Here is a 15,351-nt window from a genome sequence, read left to right as displayed (position 1 = left end):
CCATTGAATCTGATTAGACTGATAGCATCTCGATCAAAATGACCATATGTAATGACGATATTTTTCCTGTTTAAAACTTGACTCTTCTGTAGTTACATCGTGTACTAAGACTGACGGAAAATGAAAAGTTGCGGTTTTCTAGGCCGATATGACTAGGAACTATACTCTCATTCCGGCGTAATAATCAAGGAACTTTGCTGCCTTACCATGGGTGAAGCAGGCGCAATGATAATAATAGTCCTCCGCTGCTGCAGTTAAACGGATAATTAACGCGTTTATTGAAACTACATTTAAACTTTTTCAAGTGATGGCGCTGGCGCAGATATTCAGAATAGTGCCTATGGAGAGACTAACTGCAGTGGTAGTGCCATGTTTGAAGAGATGTTTACTGATCATTTACTGATCATTGATCATTTTTAAGAACAAATTGAAATATTTTTGTTTTGTTTTGTTTTACAGCAGAGCAGAAACAGAACAAAAAAAAAATTCAGTTTTTATTTGTATTTTTTAATTTGTGAATTTTACATTTTTTTTTTTTTTTTTAAGTAAACTTAATTTAGTGCGGGACTAGGAGAACATTTTATATTAAAAAGAAATATTAAAATAAACATTTGTCATTTTTTACAGTAATTTTACACAGTAATTTTTTTACACAGAAATTACACAGTAAATTTTTTACAATATTTTGACATTTCATTTTTTATTTTTATTATTTAACTTGTGAATTTTCAAAATTTAGGGATGGGGTAGCATGGAAGTTGGGGGATATTTTTAAACTACATTTTTACCAAGGATCCTGGTTTTTTTTTGTTTGTTTGTTTTTTACTTGGTTTGCTAGCAAAGTCCATCTCTTTAACTGCTAACCGCTTTCTAGGGAAAACATTTTATATTAATTAGAAATATAAATGTAAGGTATAAATGTTTTTATTAAAATAATAAATTTCACTGTTTTTACATATTTCAAAGACTATGTATGTGTGTGTGTGTGTGTTTTATATATACAAATGTAACTTATATTTACTATTAAATATTCAATAATTTTTAAGAACAAGTAAAATAAAAAAAATATATATATATATATTTTTACAGCAGAGCAGAATAATTTGACATTTAATTTTTCATTTTTATTATTTAACTTGTGAATTTACAAGTAAATTTAATTTAAGGCAGGACTAGGAAAATTAAATATTATATTAAATAGAAATATGATTTTTTATTGCATTTTATTTTTATTATATTAAATGGAAATATAGATTCTTTTAAATAATAAAATACTACTACTACTACTACTACTACTACTAACTAATAATAATAAAATATTTATTATATTTAAAACTAAAAATTGATAAAAAATGATAAATGTTTCTGTAGATAAAATACATTTTTGCAATTTTTACAGCAGAGCAAATTAAGTGAAAAATATGTTTACATATCTGATATTAAATAGAAATAGATTTTATTTAAATTTTAATTATTAATAAAATTTAAATAAAATAGATATTTGTCATTTTAGAAAAGCAGAACTAGGGAAAACATTTTATATTGAATAAAATAATACAAATATGATTAGATAAAAGATGACTTTTAGAAAAATTTTGAATAGTATAAAGATTTAAGATTTTACATTTTTCAATGACTGTATTAGACTTTGAAATTATATTACTCTGCTTTCTGAGATGACTTGTCTGAGAAGGCACAGCCACACATTAAGACAGCCTTCTTTTATTTGACTCCATCACAGTTAACACTGATATGATTAAGATGACAAACACGATTTGGAATGTAAACACTCAATAGTCCTGGTCTGCAGTCTGACCTCACAGTCAATGTCCACCTTTACAGACAAGAGAGTTTTTGGTGCAACTTTCATCCTGAGATGCTGAGGCTGGCCTGGACCAGTTGCTCAAACAGGACAAACAAACAAAATTTCAGCTCTGGATGGATGGATGGATGGATGATGACGACACATGAGATCTGGTTTGGCTCTGCATTCATGTTCAGTTCATGTACAGTTCATTGTCCCAGATCAAGGATGAGGTCATAAATGAGGGACAGTTGTCCTTAAAGGGTCGTCTAAACAGAAATCTTCTGAATCGCTTCAAAAAAATGCAGAAAAGCCCAAGCAGGAATAAAGGAACAGAGGGCATGGAATGGAGCGGAGAGGAGATGATCGGGAAAGATGGGTAAGGCATCCATGCTCTGTGCTGGAGCTGTCCAGGATGGGCAGCACCACTGAAGTCTACATACAGGCCGAAACGGCTTGGCTTGATATTCATTCATATTCATTCATTCACCTACAAACACAATCACACACGTGTGCACAAAAAGTTTAGGAGGAACACCTTGGGACCAAACGATGAAGCACTGCAGGAGTGAGGACGTATGGAGGGATGCGACAAAGGAAAAAATAGCAGGAACGGCAGGTCAGGCTTGCGCTCTTTTCCGGGTGTGTTTGGGCCGTCTCGGTTTGAGGATGACATATCTGCTGTAGGTGGTGTATTGCTCAGACAGAAATGGGATAAAAAAGGCCCTGAGCAATCTGGACGACCTGTGTGGGAGAGACACGAAAAGGGAACAGCACCAGGGTCATGAACAGTGGAAAATAACCTAATATGCACATGATAGTCTGCAAAATCCATCACAATGAACTCAAATCCACTTTCTTTAAAAATAAAACACTCCTACATTCATTTTGCCATCATTAACCGGGCAATAAAAGGCACCCAGAGATAATTACTGATAAATTGGGTCAAGGGTAGTCTCTCTTAGGATGATCAGACATCCAGTGTCACAACAATTTATGATGAGCTCTTGACAATGATGTCGTTAGTACACAAGTATCTTCACAAGAACAAGAGGGCCCTCTAGTGGATGAGCACACACCCTACAATTTTCAATGACTCTCTATCAGAACTCTGCATGGACTACCCATAAAAGTCTCTCCTATGTTAAAGGAGAAGTCCACTTCCAAAACAAAGATTCACATATAATGTACTCACCCCCTTGTCATCCAAGATGTTCAAGTCTTTCTTTCTTAAGTCATACAGAAATTATGTTTTTTGAGGGGAAAATATCCTGAAATATTTTCCTCAAATAACACAATTTCTTTACGACTGAAGAAAGAAAGACATGAACGTCTTGGATGACAAGGGGGTGAGCACATTATCTGTAAATTGAAAGTGGACTTTTTCCTTTAACAAATTTCCACACGTTTTTAAAAACGTCCATACTCCACACATAAACACTTGCCTGGTAGTGTCTAGAAAAGGCTTTTCAGCAATAACGCTCCACTCCTCTTTGTTAGAGGCGTAGCGTGGTTCAAGAGGGGCTTCTGTTTCTGTTGCCAGATCCACCAGGTAATGACACTGCTTCAGTTCTACCTGAGAGCCAGAGAACATGGAAAATCACATTTGTACTTATAGCTCCAACACTGACATATGTAAAGATTTACATGATATGTAGAGATTTTACACAATGCATTAAGAGCTAAGCAGTGAAAACTTTCTGAATTTGAAGATCAGGATAAATTAAACTTATTTTGTCTTCTGGGAAACATGTAAGTATCTTCTGTAGCTTCTGAAGGGCAGTACTAAATGAAAAAATATGATATTTAGGCAAAATAAGAAAATGTACACACAAAGTTTACACCCCCCAGCTCTGAATGCATGATATTTTTTTTTCTTCTGGAGCATCAGTGAGTGTTTGAACCTTCTGTAATATTTGCATAGGAGTCCCTCAGTTGTCCTCGGTGTGAAAAGATGGATCTCAAAATCATACAGTCATTGTTGGAAAGGGTTAAAATACACACAAATGCTGAAAAACCAAAGAATTTGTGGGACCTGAAGGATTTTTCTGAAGAACAGCAGGCAGTTTAACTGTTCAGGACAAACAAGGGACTCCTGAACAACTATCACTACACAAACAGGGTTTGAACAGGGTCATTTTTATAAATTAAACTATTATTTTCTCTTGTGGACTATATGTAAACGTCTTTTATTTCAAGTATCTTATTCAGGTCAGTACTGAATAAAAAATGTTGTATGATCCCTCTTATTTTGGTAAAATAATTAACATTTTGCAGATTCTGTGAGGTGTATGTAAACACCTCAACTGTATTTCTTTTAACTTTGTGTATTGTTTTTTATTATTATTAAAAAAGGAGTGTTAAAGATCTCAATAGTTCACCTTCCAAATTAACAAATAAACCTTTTAAAAACAAAAGTAGAACGAGCTCTCAATTTTAAGTTTTACACTTTAAATCAAATGTTCTTTTGTTCATCTTGAATGGGATCACTGTGGATCTTGGTTCTTTAAAAAAAAGGAAAAAAAAAAAAAAAAAAAAAAAAAAAAAAAAGGATTAGTTCACTTCCAGAAAAATAATCCTGATAATTCCCCCCTTTAAAGGGCTCCATAAGAACAGCCTGGAAATAAGGGTATTACGTAGTGTCATTTTCAGGGAGAAAAAAAAAAAGTAAATTTTTAGTGACAAATGCTTAACTTGCATTTAAAAGCTGTCTACAAAAAAAAAAAAAAAAAAAAAAAAATGGTATAACAACAATGTTGGACGATTTTGAAGTTAGAGGAGAAAATATGGCACCTTTTACACTAACCTACCTTTTTGAACCAGAGTACACAGATGAAGAATGAACTACCTGTGACATATTCGATGTGTTTATGTAATCATCCTATAGGGAATTAATCCTTTCAGCTCAGTTATAAGGCTTGCAGTTAGTCAAATTGAAGGCTAAATTGAAGTGTATGTAGAGGAAAACTCACGTATCGTGACGGCTCCTCCAGATTCTGATCATTCATGTCTGATGGGATTATCCAGGTGGCATCAGGACCCATGGCATATGGCTTAGGTAACTGACCCCTGAACTCCGACTGGATGAACTGTAAGTGCCAGCTGTAAAACAAGATGATACAGTTAGTTTATATCACAGACCTATAGAAATGTTCAAAATGTTTTTTTTAATGTTTCTGAAAAAAGTTTCAGGCTACATAAACTGATACATTCATTTAATCAAATTAGCCAAAATGGTAATACTGTGAAATATTACTACAAATTAAAGTGTAATTTATTCCTGTGATGGCAAAGTTGAATTTTAGCAGTCATTACTACAGTCTATAGTGTCAAATGATCCTTAAGGAATCATTCTAATATGCTGATTTGCTGCTTAAGAAACATTTATTATTATCAATGTTGAAAACAGTTCTTAATATTGTGCTTAATATTTTTGTGGAAATCATTTTTTTTTTTCTCAAGATTCTTTAAATGAATAGAAAGTTTTAAAGGGATAATCGGATGCCCATTTTCCACATTTGAAATTATTCTTAATGAAAAGTCTATAATAAAGGTAGAAATTCTCAATGGTTGTGTAAAACAACACCCTTTTTACCTTGTCAAAATGAGCCACACCGACAGGCATCTGAGAATGGCTCGATTTGAAAAAGGGCATATTATTCGTACTAATTAATTAAAAACCACTGCATGGATTTTTATTATTATAGGGTAGATTTCTACATACACTGCTAACACACATTACTGTTCAAACAACATGAAAAAGTGAACTTTGCATCCGATGACCCCTTTAAAAAAAAAAAAAAAAACATTTATTTGAAACAGAAATCAATATTAATGTCTTTGCTGTCACTTTTGATTCATTTAATACATCCTTGCTGAATAAAAGTTTACTTTTTGTAAATTAAGTATTAAATTCTTTCAAAAATAATAACAATAAAAAAAAACCTTGCTAACCTCAGACTTTAATTAGAATTGACCATATGCACCGATTACTTCCTTGTTTTAGACAAGCCAGCTCAGTCATTGCCGGTCAACTGCACTGTGCTGTAATAGGGGTGTCCTTTGCTCGTTTTCTCGACATAATCCATTCACAATTCAAAGAAAAGTTTTGTTTGTCTAAAAGGAACAAACCGTTTCAAGAATGACAAACGCGAGTGTAAAAAATTATGCAAGTAAATCGGCTAAATATGTGGGAGTCATTGCTATGATTGACAGTAATAACCGAATGAAACATCTGACAAGCCGATGTCAAAAACAGAGATGTGCATCAAATGATTCTGACTAAATTCAGAGTAAAAAAAACAACACCAGTAACAAGTTGTGTTGATTGAATACAGGCAATTTAATAGCTTTTACAGTTCAAGATAAAACTTAAAAAATGTAGTTGTAGATGTAAATATAAAATATTTCAAATTTATATTCATTCATATTGAATGCATTATTTAATTCTTATACCATTAATATTTAACTTTTTTAATTTGTAGTGAACTATATATAAGTATTTAAATAATTCACCCTTATAGTCTGCTTATTTATGTACTTATTTTACTGACTTTCTGCACTTGCTATACAACATACTTAAGCACAGTAAAAGTACTAAAATTTGTTATACTAGTAATTTTATAATAAATCAAAAAGCAGGACTAGGGAGTTGAAATGGCAGGTGCAGCCAATGAGACATCCACTACTGCCATCTTCTGGTTATAAGGGTAATTTCAAATCATTTTCATCTTAAAAAGCCGTTGTTTTCCGTGAAAAGACATTTTTTCATCTCATCTTTATGAATAAAAAGTGAATATTTGAAGTGAATTTTACTGCACAGCTGTAGAGTTGAAAAATAATAAAGGCTTTAAAATATTACAAGATTTTAAAAATGTGTTCATGACTATAAAGGGCAGTTATTGATTATCAAGAATACTATTAAGATGTGATTGAAGAGAAGCATCGTTAGTTATGTTACATTAGCCTAAACTGTTTAGCTGTCAGCATTTAAATGTACAACTATGTGTCTAGGTACTCTTCTGGGATTTCCAGGCTCTTTATATGTTGTTAAATAACATGAAACCGAACGTTAATCCAGCTATCATTATTGAAGCTGTTCAAGAGTCTCCACTTATATACAGCAAATAAAATGAGCTTCAGCGGATGTTTACGAGGTGGCTTATCATTATGCGAAAGTTCTAAAGAACGCTCCATGCATATGGTCAATTGAATAAACTCACTTGTTGGGTAGGAGAAAACTGCTGGGGAAGCGGTACCACTCTTTCCCCACACAAACATTGACCAGCCTTCCCTCTGGAACCGTGTGGATTGCAGGATCTTTAGCAATGCGATGAAACTCCGGATACAAATCCAGCGGAGCGTGATAGCCTAAAAACACACAGTAACACCATGTGAGAGAGACACCAAAAAAGGAATGAATACTTTACTATCTGTAACTATCTATAATTTTGTATTATTATCAACTTCATCTGCCAGCTGAACTATGCCAAAACTCTCTCTGTGTCTTTCTCTAAACATCCTTATTGTTGAGCCCTTACATGTTTTGTGCTTACCTCTGAAGAGGGCCACAGATCGGGACAGCGAGAGCACTCCAAACAGCAGCACAGAGCCGAGAGCCAGCCAGTTGGAGGAGATGGTGTAGTGCTCCAGACGGTAGCGTTGGAATATGAAGTGATAGCACTTCTACATGGATAAACAGACAGAAAATAGTTTAAAAGCAGAAATGATCCGAATCACATTCATATTTACGCCGGTGTAATAGCAAACTAATTTACACAAACGTTGAGGCGAAAAATATGCTAATAAAGATGTGCAGTTGTCCATAGTTTTTGGACAAATACTAATAAAAACAAGATATTTTTTTGAAGACTTCCATGTACACTATTTCAAATGTTTAGAGTCAGTAAGATTTAAAAACACATACATATATGTATTTATGTATATATATATATATATATATATATATATATATATATATATATATATATATATATATATATATATGTATATATATATATATATATATGTATGTATATGTATGTATATGTATATATATGTATATATACGTATATGTGTGTGTATATATATATATATATATATATATATATATATATATATATGTCTGTGTGTATATATATACACACACATACATACATACATACATACATACATATATATATATATATATATATATATATATATATGGACTGGAGTCCAATTTGGCATCACATGAATAAATTACATTTTACACATATTCAAACAGAAATAATATCAATAATAAAATTTCACAAAATTACTGTTTGATCAAATAAATGCTGTCTCCTAACCTGCAGCGACGAGAGAGCCACTGCCCCGCACAGACAGATAAGAGGGTAGATGGGAAATAGAAAGCGCTCCTCTTTATGTGGCCGAGTGAAGAACACCAGCATCCACAGGTACATAGGAGACAGGGTTAACCAGTACGGCCGGCCGAGGTTCTGAACTACAATTCAAACAGTAAGAAACATGAGATTAACAGACTGTTCAGAATATTGTACACATATCACAAAACAAGTCAAAGACAGATCCTTCTTACCATTAAATCTTTGAAGCAGTGCCTCCATAAGCGCCGTGAGAGGAAGAGAAAAGAGAGCCAACACAAATACGATGTTGAAATTAAGGAAACCATTCACAAAGTAGTAATGCCAGGGCTCTGTGCCTGTAAGAAAGAAAAGAAAAAGAAAAAGTTTATAATTTGATCACTATTGCCATTTTATGGCACTGAGAATGAACCATTACATGCTTTACTGTAAACAATTTTAGTTTATTTTTAATACAAGTCAGTATTAGTTTCTACATCACAAATGATTTGAAGTGTACCATATAGATCTGGCCCATGAGGAGTGAACACGTTGTACAGTATTATATTTAGAGGAGCAATCACCAGCTTGCCATAGTAGTAGCTGTCTACTACAACAACAGGGACCTACAGAAACAATGATAAGTGTTATCACATCAGTGTAATACACTTATTTTGGATATTTTTCATTTTAAAATGCCATTTTGTTATTGATGGAATCTCAGTGTCTGAAGTCAGATTAAAAAAAAACAAAGACACAAAAACAATTAAGCAACCTAAGATAGACACAAATACCAATGAGTTTCCCAACCAGAAAGAGGAGCAACGCCACCAGAGTCCACATGATAAAACTTTTCCACTTCTTCTTCAGTAACAGCAGGTCAAAGGCAATGGGTATGCTGCAACAACAATCAGTAAACAAAGCCTAAATTCACCTAGTTGGCTAAGCAGGATTATGTTTATGGCTTTTCGCCAAATCCGAATAAATATTGACTTTGTTCAGTAAATACTACATAATAACTAGCTATTTTCATTTCATACTGCAAGAGATTGCAGTATAATTCATGGATTAAACTTCAAGAACTGCAGTCTTACCCTCACTTTTTTATTATTAATGTGTTTTTTGCCTTTTATTGGTATACAATAGATTGGATAGCAGTGGTAAGAAAGAAAAAGTGGGATGAGGACATGAGGTCGCAGTCAAACCTGGGTTATCTACTTGCTGAACATGTAAATGTTCATAATTCTGACCAGTGGAAAAACGCAAAGCCCCATATGTAAATAGGAAACTGATTAAGTCCTATTATAAAATTGCATATTTGAAAATTACATTATGCTAAAAGAAGCATCTACCAAAGGTATGGGATTGGTGATATTTTTTAATGCTTTAAAAAAAGTCTCTTATGCTTACCATAAAACAGTAACATTGTGAAATATTATTACAATTTAAAATAAATGGTTTCTATTTTAATATTTTAAGATGTAATTTATTCCTGTGATGCAAAGCTGAATTTTCAGCATTAATTACTACAGTCTTCAGTGTCACATGATCTTTTTAGAAACCATTCTAATATCTAGATTTCATACCCAAATAACATTATTAATTATTATAATGCTGCTTAACATTTTAGTTAAACTCATATTGGTTTTTTTTTAGGATTCTTTAATAAAGAAATTACTTACTGACCCAAACTTTTAAAACTTTTAATATTTGTTAGCAACATATCAAGATTTGATTCAGATGCATCAACCATCTTAGTTGTGAGCAAATTAAAATTTCGGGATTAAATGGGTTAAGCTCCCAAAAACACAAATGTTAGGAACAAAAAATCTTAAAATACAAATCACCTCAATAGTTCTCATAAGAACAAACATTTTTTATAAATTTTTTTTTATAAAAACAGTAAAACAGGTTAATGTCTGCTTAATAATACTTATTGTAGGAAAAGTTTATTTTGTGGTAATATTTTGGACCCTTCTTGTCACTCTACATATAAAATACTGACTATTTCTTACCCCAATAGGGCACTGAAGGGCCAGCCAACTATGGCCCCCGCTGCAACACCCAGCACAGCCAGACTTGGGCGCCCCTGGAACCAGCCAGTCATAGCTACCACTGTACTGTACATGCAAAATGTACTGGGGAGGAAAGCTGCACATAACGCAAACGCACACATTAACCTGCAGTGCATACACAAAACTGTCAAAACAGAAAAACAGCAACAAGCAGTTATCATCTAATTTGACTCACCTGCAGAGGAGCAGAACATCCCTGCACTTAATACAAGGAACGCCAGCAGAAGCCGCCCCACATGCAGGCCAAACTTTTTACACACAGCCCTGTGTGAAATCCATGAGATTAGATCTTTAAGCCACATTTATAGTAAAATTCACATATTTTCACCCAATGCTGATGCAAGGTGCAATACGTAGTATGCTGCACTTACTTATAGAAGTAGAGCTCACACACACAACAGGTAAAAGCTAGCATGCAGCGCAGGAAATAAAACACAAGGACCTGAATGAGAAAAAAGCATATTAGTCAACTTTCACATGTCTAAGCAGGCCTATAATGAATGGCCAAAATAGATCTAAAAAGAAGGCTTGTCTTCTTTTGTTCAGCATGGTGCTAGCAGTACCAGTTCCCAGGGAATGCATGAACTGATAATATATACTTTGAATTTAAGGTCACTTTGAATAACAGTTTCTGCCAAATTTAGATTGAACAAAAAACTCAATATTACAGCTGAAAGCCATTTAAAATGACATTTTAGAAGTCCTGGATAGAGTTCAGATTAAGCAAAAGCAAAATTGTACCCTAAAGAAACAAGGAAACATAGTTTCCATCATTATAAAATATAAAGGATTATTACATCATGTTGTGTAATTGGAACCACAGATTTTATCCAGTTCCAAGGGGGGGTTTTTTTCCCCACAGAGTTGAGATCTGTTGATTCTGTGAGGTTAAGAAGCCACCTCACTGTTCAAAGAAATATCCTACTATATCACAAATGCTTAAAGGGGTCATCAGATGCCCATTTTTCACAAGTTGATATGAGGATCTTAATGAAAAGTCTATAACATGCTTTGGTTAAAATTTCTCAATGGTAGTGTAAAAAACAAATTTTTTACCTTGCCAAAATCAGTTCTGCAAAAATCACCCTGTTCTGGTCGATGTTGCTTTAAATGTTAATGAGCTCTGCCTGCCCCGCCCCACCCCTCCCTTCTCTCTGTGGAGTGACGAGCCTGTTTATTTTAGCTGCGAAACTTGCTAACTAGAACGTTACTAGGAAAGGCGATTGCAAAAATTCATAACTTAACCCTTTAAAGGGGTCATCGGATGACCATTTTCCACAAGTTGATATGATTCTTTTAGGGTCTTAATGAAAAGTCTATAATATACCATTGTTAAAAATTCTCAATGGTACTGTAAAACAAAACCCTTTTTACCTTGTCAGAATGAGCTCTGCAAAAATCATCCCATTCTGATGGATTGTTCTGGAAATGAGCTCTACTCGCCCCGCCCCTCTCTTAGAGCTGTGCTCTGATTGCTGATATAGCGTGTTTAGCCGCTAAACTTGCTAACTAGCATGTTATTAGGACAGGCGATTGCAGACATTCATTAAAAAAAACCTTTATACTCACTTCTGCTGTAAGTGAAGCTGGATCATGAATGATCTGCATGAACATAGACGGATTTATGTAGACCGGGAGGCGCATTCCCTTCACAAACAAACGTAATCCACTGCATCTTCAGCGGCTCAGATGTCGGTAGTAAATGACGACCACCTTAATCGCTCAATCGGAGATATTCTTGTCTAACTTACATCCCTGCTCCGGCATCAGAACAATGGAGGTCGGACTGTGACAGCTGATCTGAGGTAAGATGCTCATGTCAATCAACTGTTGTGGGAGCGGGCTCTGTGGCTCATTTAAAAAACTGGATTTTTTGTTTTACAGATTAATTAAAAACCACTGCATGGATATTTATCATTTTAGGGTAGATGTGTACATACACTGCCAACACACATTAATGTTCAAACAGCATGTAACAGTGAACTTTGCATCCGATGACCTCTTTAAAAACACAGAATCGAAATTGGTAAACAATCAGTTTGAGGCTGGTGACTAGTTTACCTTGTTGGTTTGTAATATTTTGGCATGAAAGCAGGCAGGAAGGGCATGGAGCCAAAGATACGCATAGGAACGAATCGCGTAGACCGGGGAGTATTCCCATGTCTGCATTCCTGTTCCATACAGCAGGTAGTGAGTCTGGCCAGCACAAAGAGAGAAATAAAAAGAAAGATGAGTAAACCTCTTTTATATACTAACTTGGTTGTTTTTAATAGAAGACTGAAATTAAGCAATATGGCTCATTCATAAGTTTTCGATTTTCTGTGATCAGGAACAGGCACGATAACTTTCTACTGAAGACAAAAGCAAGCTTCTGCATCTGCACCTGGACAGTCTCTATTGGATTGGATTATTAATACTCCAGGGCATCATGGGACACAACAGTGACACAGATCAGGGCTCAACAATAAGGATTTGCTTTCTGCTGTTCCAGTTAGACCAGTAGTTCAGCTCTTAACTTGCACTGCAAACTGTTATGCACAATTATGTGATATTTGTCAAAAAAAATAATAAAATAAAAGTATGTTGAAGAAAAAGCTGTCATTGTGTTAAGAGCTGTATAAGTTCCAGCAATAACTGCAAACTTTAAAAAGCATTTTTCATGTTGTTTTTGTTATTAATTATTATAAAGAACAATAATACTTTTACCCAGCTTTAACTGTAAACATTTTTTTTTGTTATGCTTGTTTAATAATGATTCTGCCCTATTCTAACTAATCTATCACAAGTCATTCTTGCAGTTTTTTAAGGTTAACTTGGAGCAGAACTGAGTTTTGTATGTCAACAATGACAATGAATGAATCACAGAAGATCAAATTCATTCAAGGTGTGCAAGGAAGAATAACAACAGATAAGATGTAATGAGAATGCAGCATTGAGCCAATAGGACAAGTGACAGATCCATCAACTGGCCCAAGACTCTGTCACACTGGTCCTGGGCCATCCTTACTGCTGTGCCCTGAGAGCAGTACAAAAACAACTGTAAACCAGAAAAAAGTGTAACTCACTGGCTCCCAGTAATTGTAGGTTTCATCACAGTCCGAGATGTTACTGAGCAGTGCAGCACAGAAGCGGGCTGAAACCAGGCACTTGAAGGCTGTGGAGCCCTCAGGAGCCCACACCTGTCCTGCCTTACTGGATGACCTGTAAAAGAGAGGCGGGGTATAGGAGCTAATGTGCTTATCTGGGAGCAAACTAATAAGCAATATGGGAACAGAGCACAGGGTTATACAATGTTGTCATTCATTTATTCCAGTGTTTAAAACAGTGTCAGTCTAAAACTCATCCACAAGCATAATCAATACAAGATGCACATGAGAAATTCCAGCTTTTTACAAGAACAAAAGACAACAACGTCAATAGAGGGTCAACTTACTACTCCTGCGCTGTATTACAATATAAGAAGATTATGAAATTGGACATGCGCGAATGTGCACCTGAGATACACATCATCAAACACACTTGTGTGCAATAGAAAACTGTGTCACTATCTAGTTTCACTAAAGCACTACAGTTTATAAACCACATCGGCATTTATTTTTAAAATAACATTCATGATATAAAGCACAACATATGTTCTGGAGTGTTGATCGGTGTTTGCATGCCGGTAGAGCTGCGATGTGAATGAATGAATGAATGAAAGTCGTCATGTTACACTGAAGCTAGCTAATTCATCTCGCTTGGATAGTGCATTTTAGTATTTCTGTCTCTTTCCGCCGTATTCGTGTTATTTAAATGGTCTATTGACATTACATGTGTTTACTACGTGGATTATTCGCATATCAAGCCAGCCCGACGTTAGCGAGCTAGCCACCTGTCAACAGCATTCAACATTACACCACGATTGGCTTCTGGTTACTTACTCATTTCGGGGGTCACTGGATTTATTCTCCTCAACACATTTGTCGTCTTTTGTTCCTCGGTTGTCAGTGGTAGGTGCGCTGTTCACGTTGGTCGCGTCTTGTTTGCTTCCCCGTCTGTTGCGTTGACGGAGACCCTTCGTCGCCATGTTTCTACTGGCTGTGCGTGACGTCATCATTACGCCGAACGCAGGACGGATTGAAGCAGAGCCATTAGTGAGAGGACCGCAAAAAATTAGCCTTAACTAACCAGTGTTATTTTAGTATAATTAAAAAACTATTAGAATGTTGTACTGTTGTTTTGATATTTCGGAAAAATATATTTTGTTTTATATAATCAATGTGCGTGTGCTGTGTATATTTATATGTATATATATAAATACTCAAACGTACATGTATAGGCGTATATTTCATAAATATTTACACGTACAGTGTTGGGGTAACGCATTACAAGTAACGCGAGTTACACAATATTACTTTTTTCAAGTAACTACCGAAGTAACGCACTACTTTTGAATTTCTATGAAAATATCTGAGCTATTTTTTTCCCCATTTATTGACTGACAAGTCTCCTGTCGGGAATTTGGGAGTAAACATGATGTTACTGTATTCTAGACTAAATGTGAACATGCATTAATTCATCTCACTAACAAAAACCGATTCAGTATTCCTCAAAATGATAAATAAAAACAGTGAAATGCAAACTCAGAATGTGACGCAACCCTGCAATAATTAAATATGTTAACTAAAAATATATCCTTTATGTATTTAATCCCATTTTATTAACCAGTGTCTTTACTGCTGACCTTCGATGATGCAATTCAGCCATTCTAATAAGCAAAAATTGCTTTAGATAAACTAATATTTGTGCTTATTTTTTTTTTATAGCTGAAGAGTGATCTCCTGCATGAATGTACTTTTCTTTCAGCCTGAGGTGAATTAATTTCACTTTTGGTGTAAAAGGGCTTTTACATTAGAATTGTTTTATATTAAAAACAAAGTAGCAAGCCCTGCCCAGATTTAAAAAGTAACACAAAAGTAACGCAACACATTACTTTCCATAAAAAGTAACTAACGTAATTAGTTACTTTTTCAGGGAGTAATGCAAAATTGTAATGCATTACTTTTAAAAGTAACTTTCCCCAACACTGTACACGTATATATGTATTAATATTATGTGATTTATATTATATTTAAATATATATATTACATTC

General features: G+C 34.5%; 1 protein-coding gene across 2 annotated transcripts; it reads right to left on the bottom strand.

The window, feature by feature from the left end:
• Positions 1 to 1,542: 1,542 nt before the first annotated feature.
• Positions 1,543 to 14,325, bottom strand: alg9 (ALG9 alpha-1,2-mannosyltransferase). 2 transcript variants are annotated; one of them, XM_051110963.1, is made up of 15 exons: positions 14,141 to 14,325; positions 13,286 to 13,421; positions 12,282 to 12,416; positions 10,592 to 10,662; positions 10,396 to 10,484; positions 10,161 to 10,296; positions 8,956 to 9,043; positions 8,666 to 8,771; positions 8,382 to 8,504; positions 8,134 to 8,288; positions 7,360 to 7,489; positions 7,027 to 7,174; positions 4,777 to 4,906; positions 3,250 to 3,380; positions 1,543 to 2,548 (listed from the first exon to the last, which is right to left on the bottom strand). In XM_051110963.1, exons 1-15 carry the CDS (start codon positions 14,314 to 14,316, stop codon positions 2,425 to 2,427), a joined length of 1,878 nt encoding a protein of 625 aa, XP_050966920.1. In that variant the 5' UTR covers positions 14,317 to 14,325; the 3' UTR covers positions 1,543 to 2,424. The 2 variants fall into 2 exon arrangements, with proteins under 2 accessions (XP_050966920.1, XP_050966921.1); XM_051110964.1 differs by lacking the exons at positions 13,286 to 13,421; positions 14,141 to 14,325 and adding an exon at positions 11,790 to 12,020 and having other exon boundaries at positions 1,544 to 2,548; positions 12,282 to 12,394.
• Positions 14,326 to 15,351: the final 1,026 nt, after the last annotated feature.

Source organism: Labeo rohita, chromosome 5, assembly GCF_022985175.1.
Source record: "Labeo rohita strain BAU-BD-2019 chromosome 5, IGBB_LRoh.1.0, whole genome shotgun sequence".
NCBI lineage: Eukaryota > Metazoa > Chordata > Actinopteri > Cypriniformes > Cyprinidae > Labeo > Labeo rohita.
This window is presented reverse-complemented; position numbering and strand designations above follow the sequence as displayed.

Bases quoted from the DNA above. Each gene is read 5' to 3' on its own strand.
- alg9 (XM_051110963.1), bottom strand. From the start codon at position 14,316: ATGATGACGTCACGCACAGCCAGTAGAAACATGGCGACGAAGGGTCTC. The intron at 10,485-10,591 runs GTAAGTGCAGCA...GATTTCACACAG, and splicing joins TGTGAGCTCTACTTCTATAA to GGCTGTGTGTAAAAAGTTTG. The intron at 8,289-8,381 runs GTAAGAAGGATC...TTTGAATTGTAG, and splicing joins ACTGCTTCAAAGATTTAATG to TTCAGAACCTCGGCCGGCCG.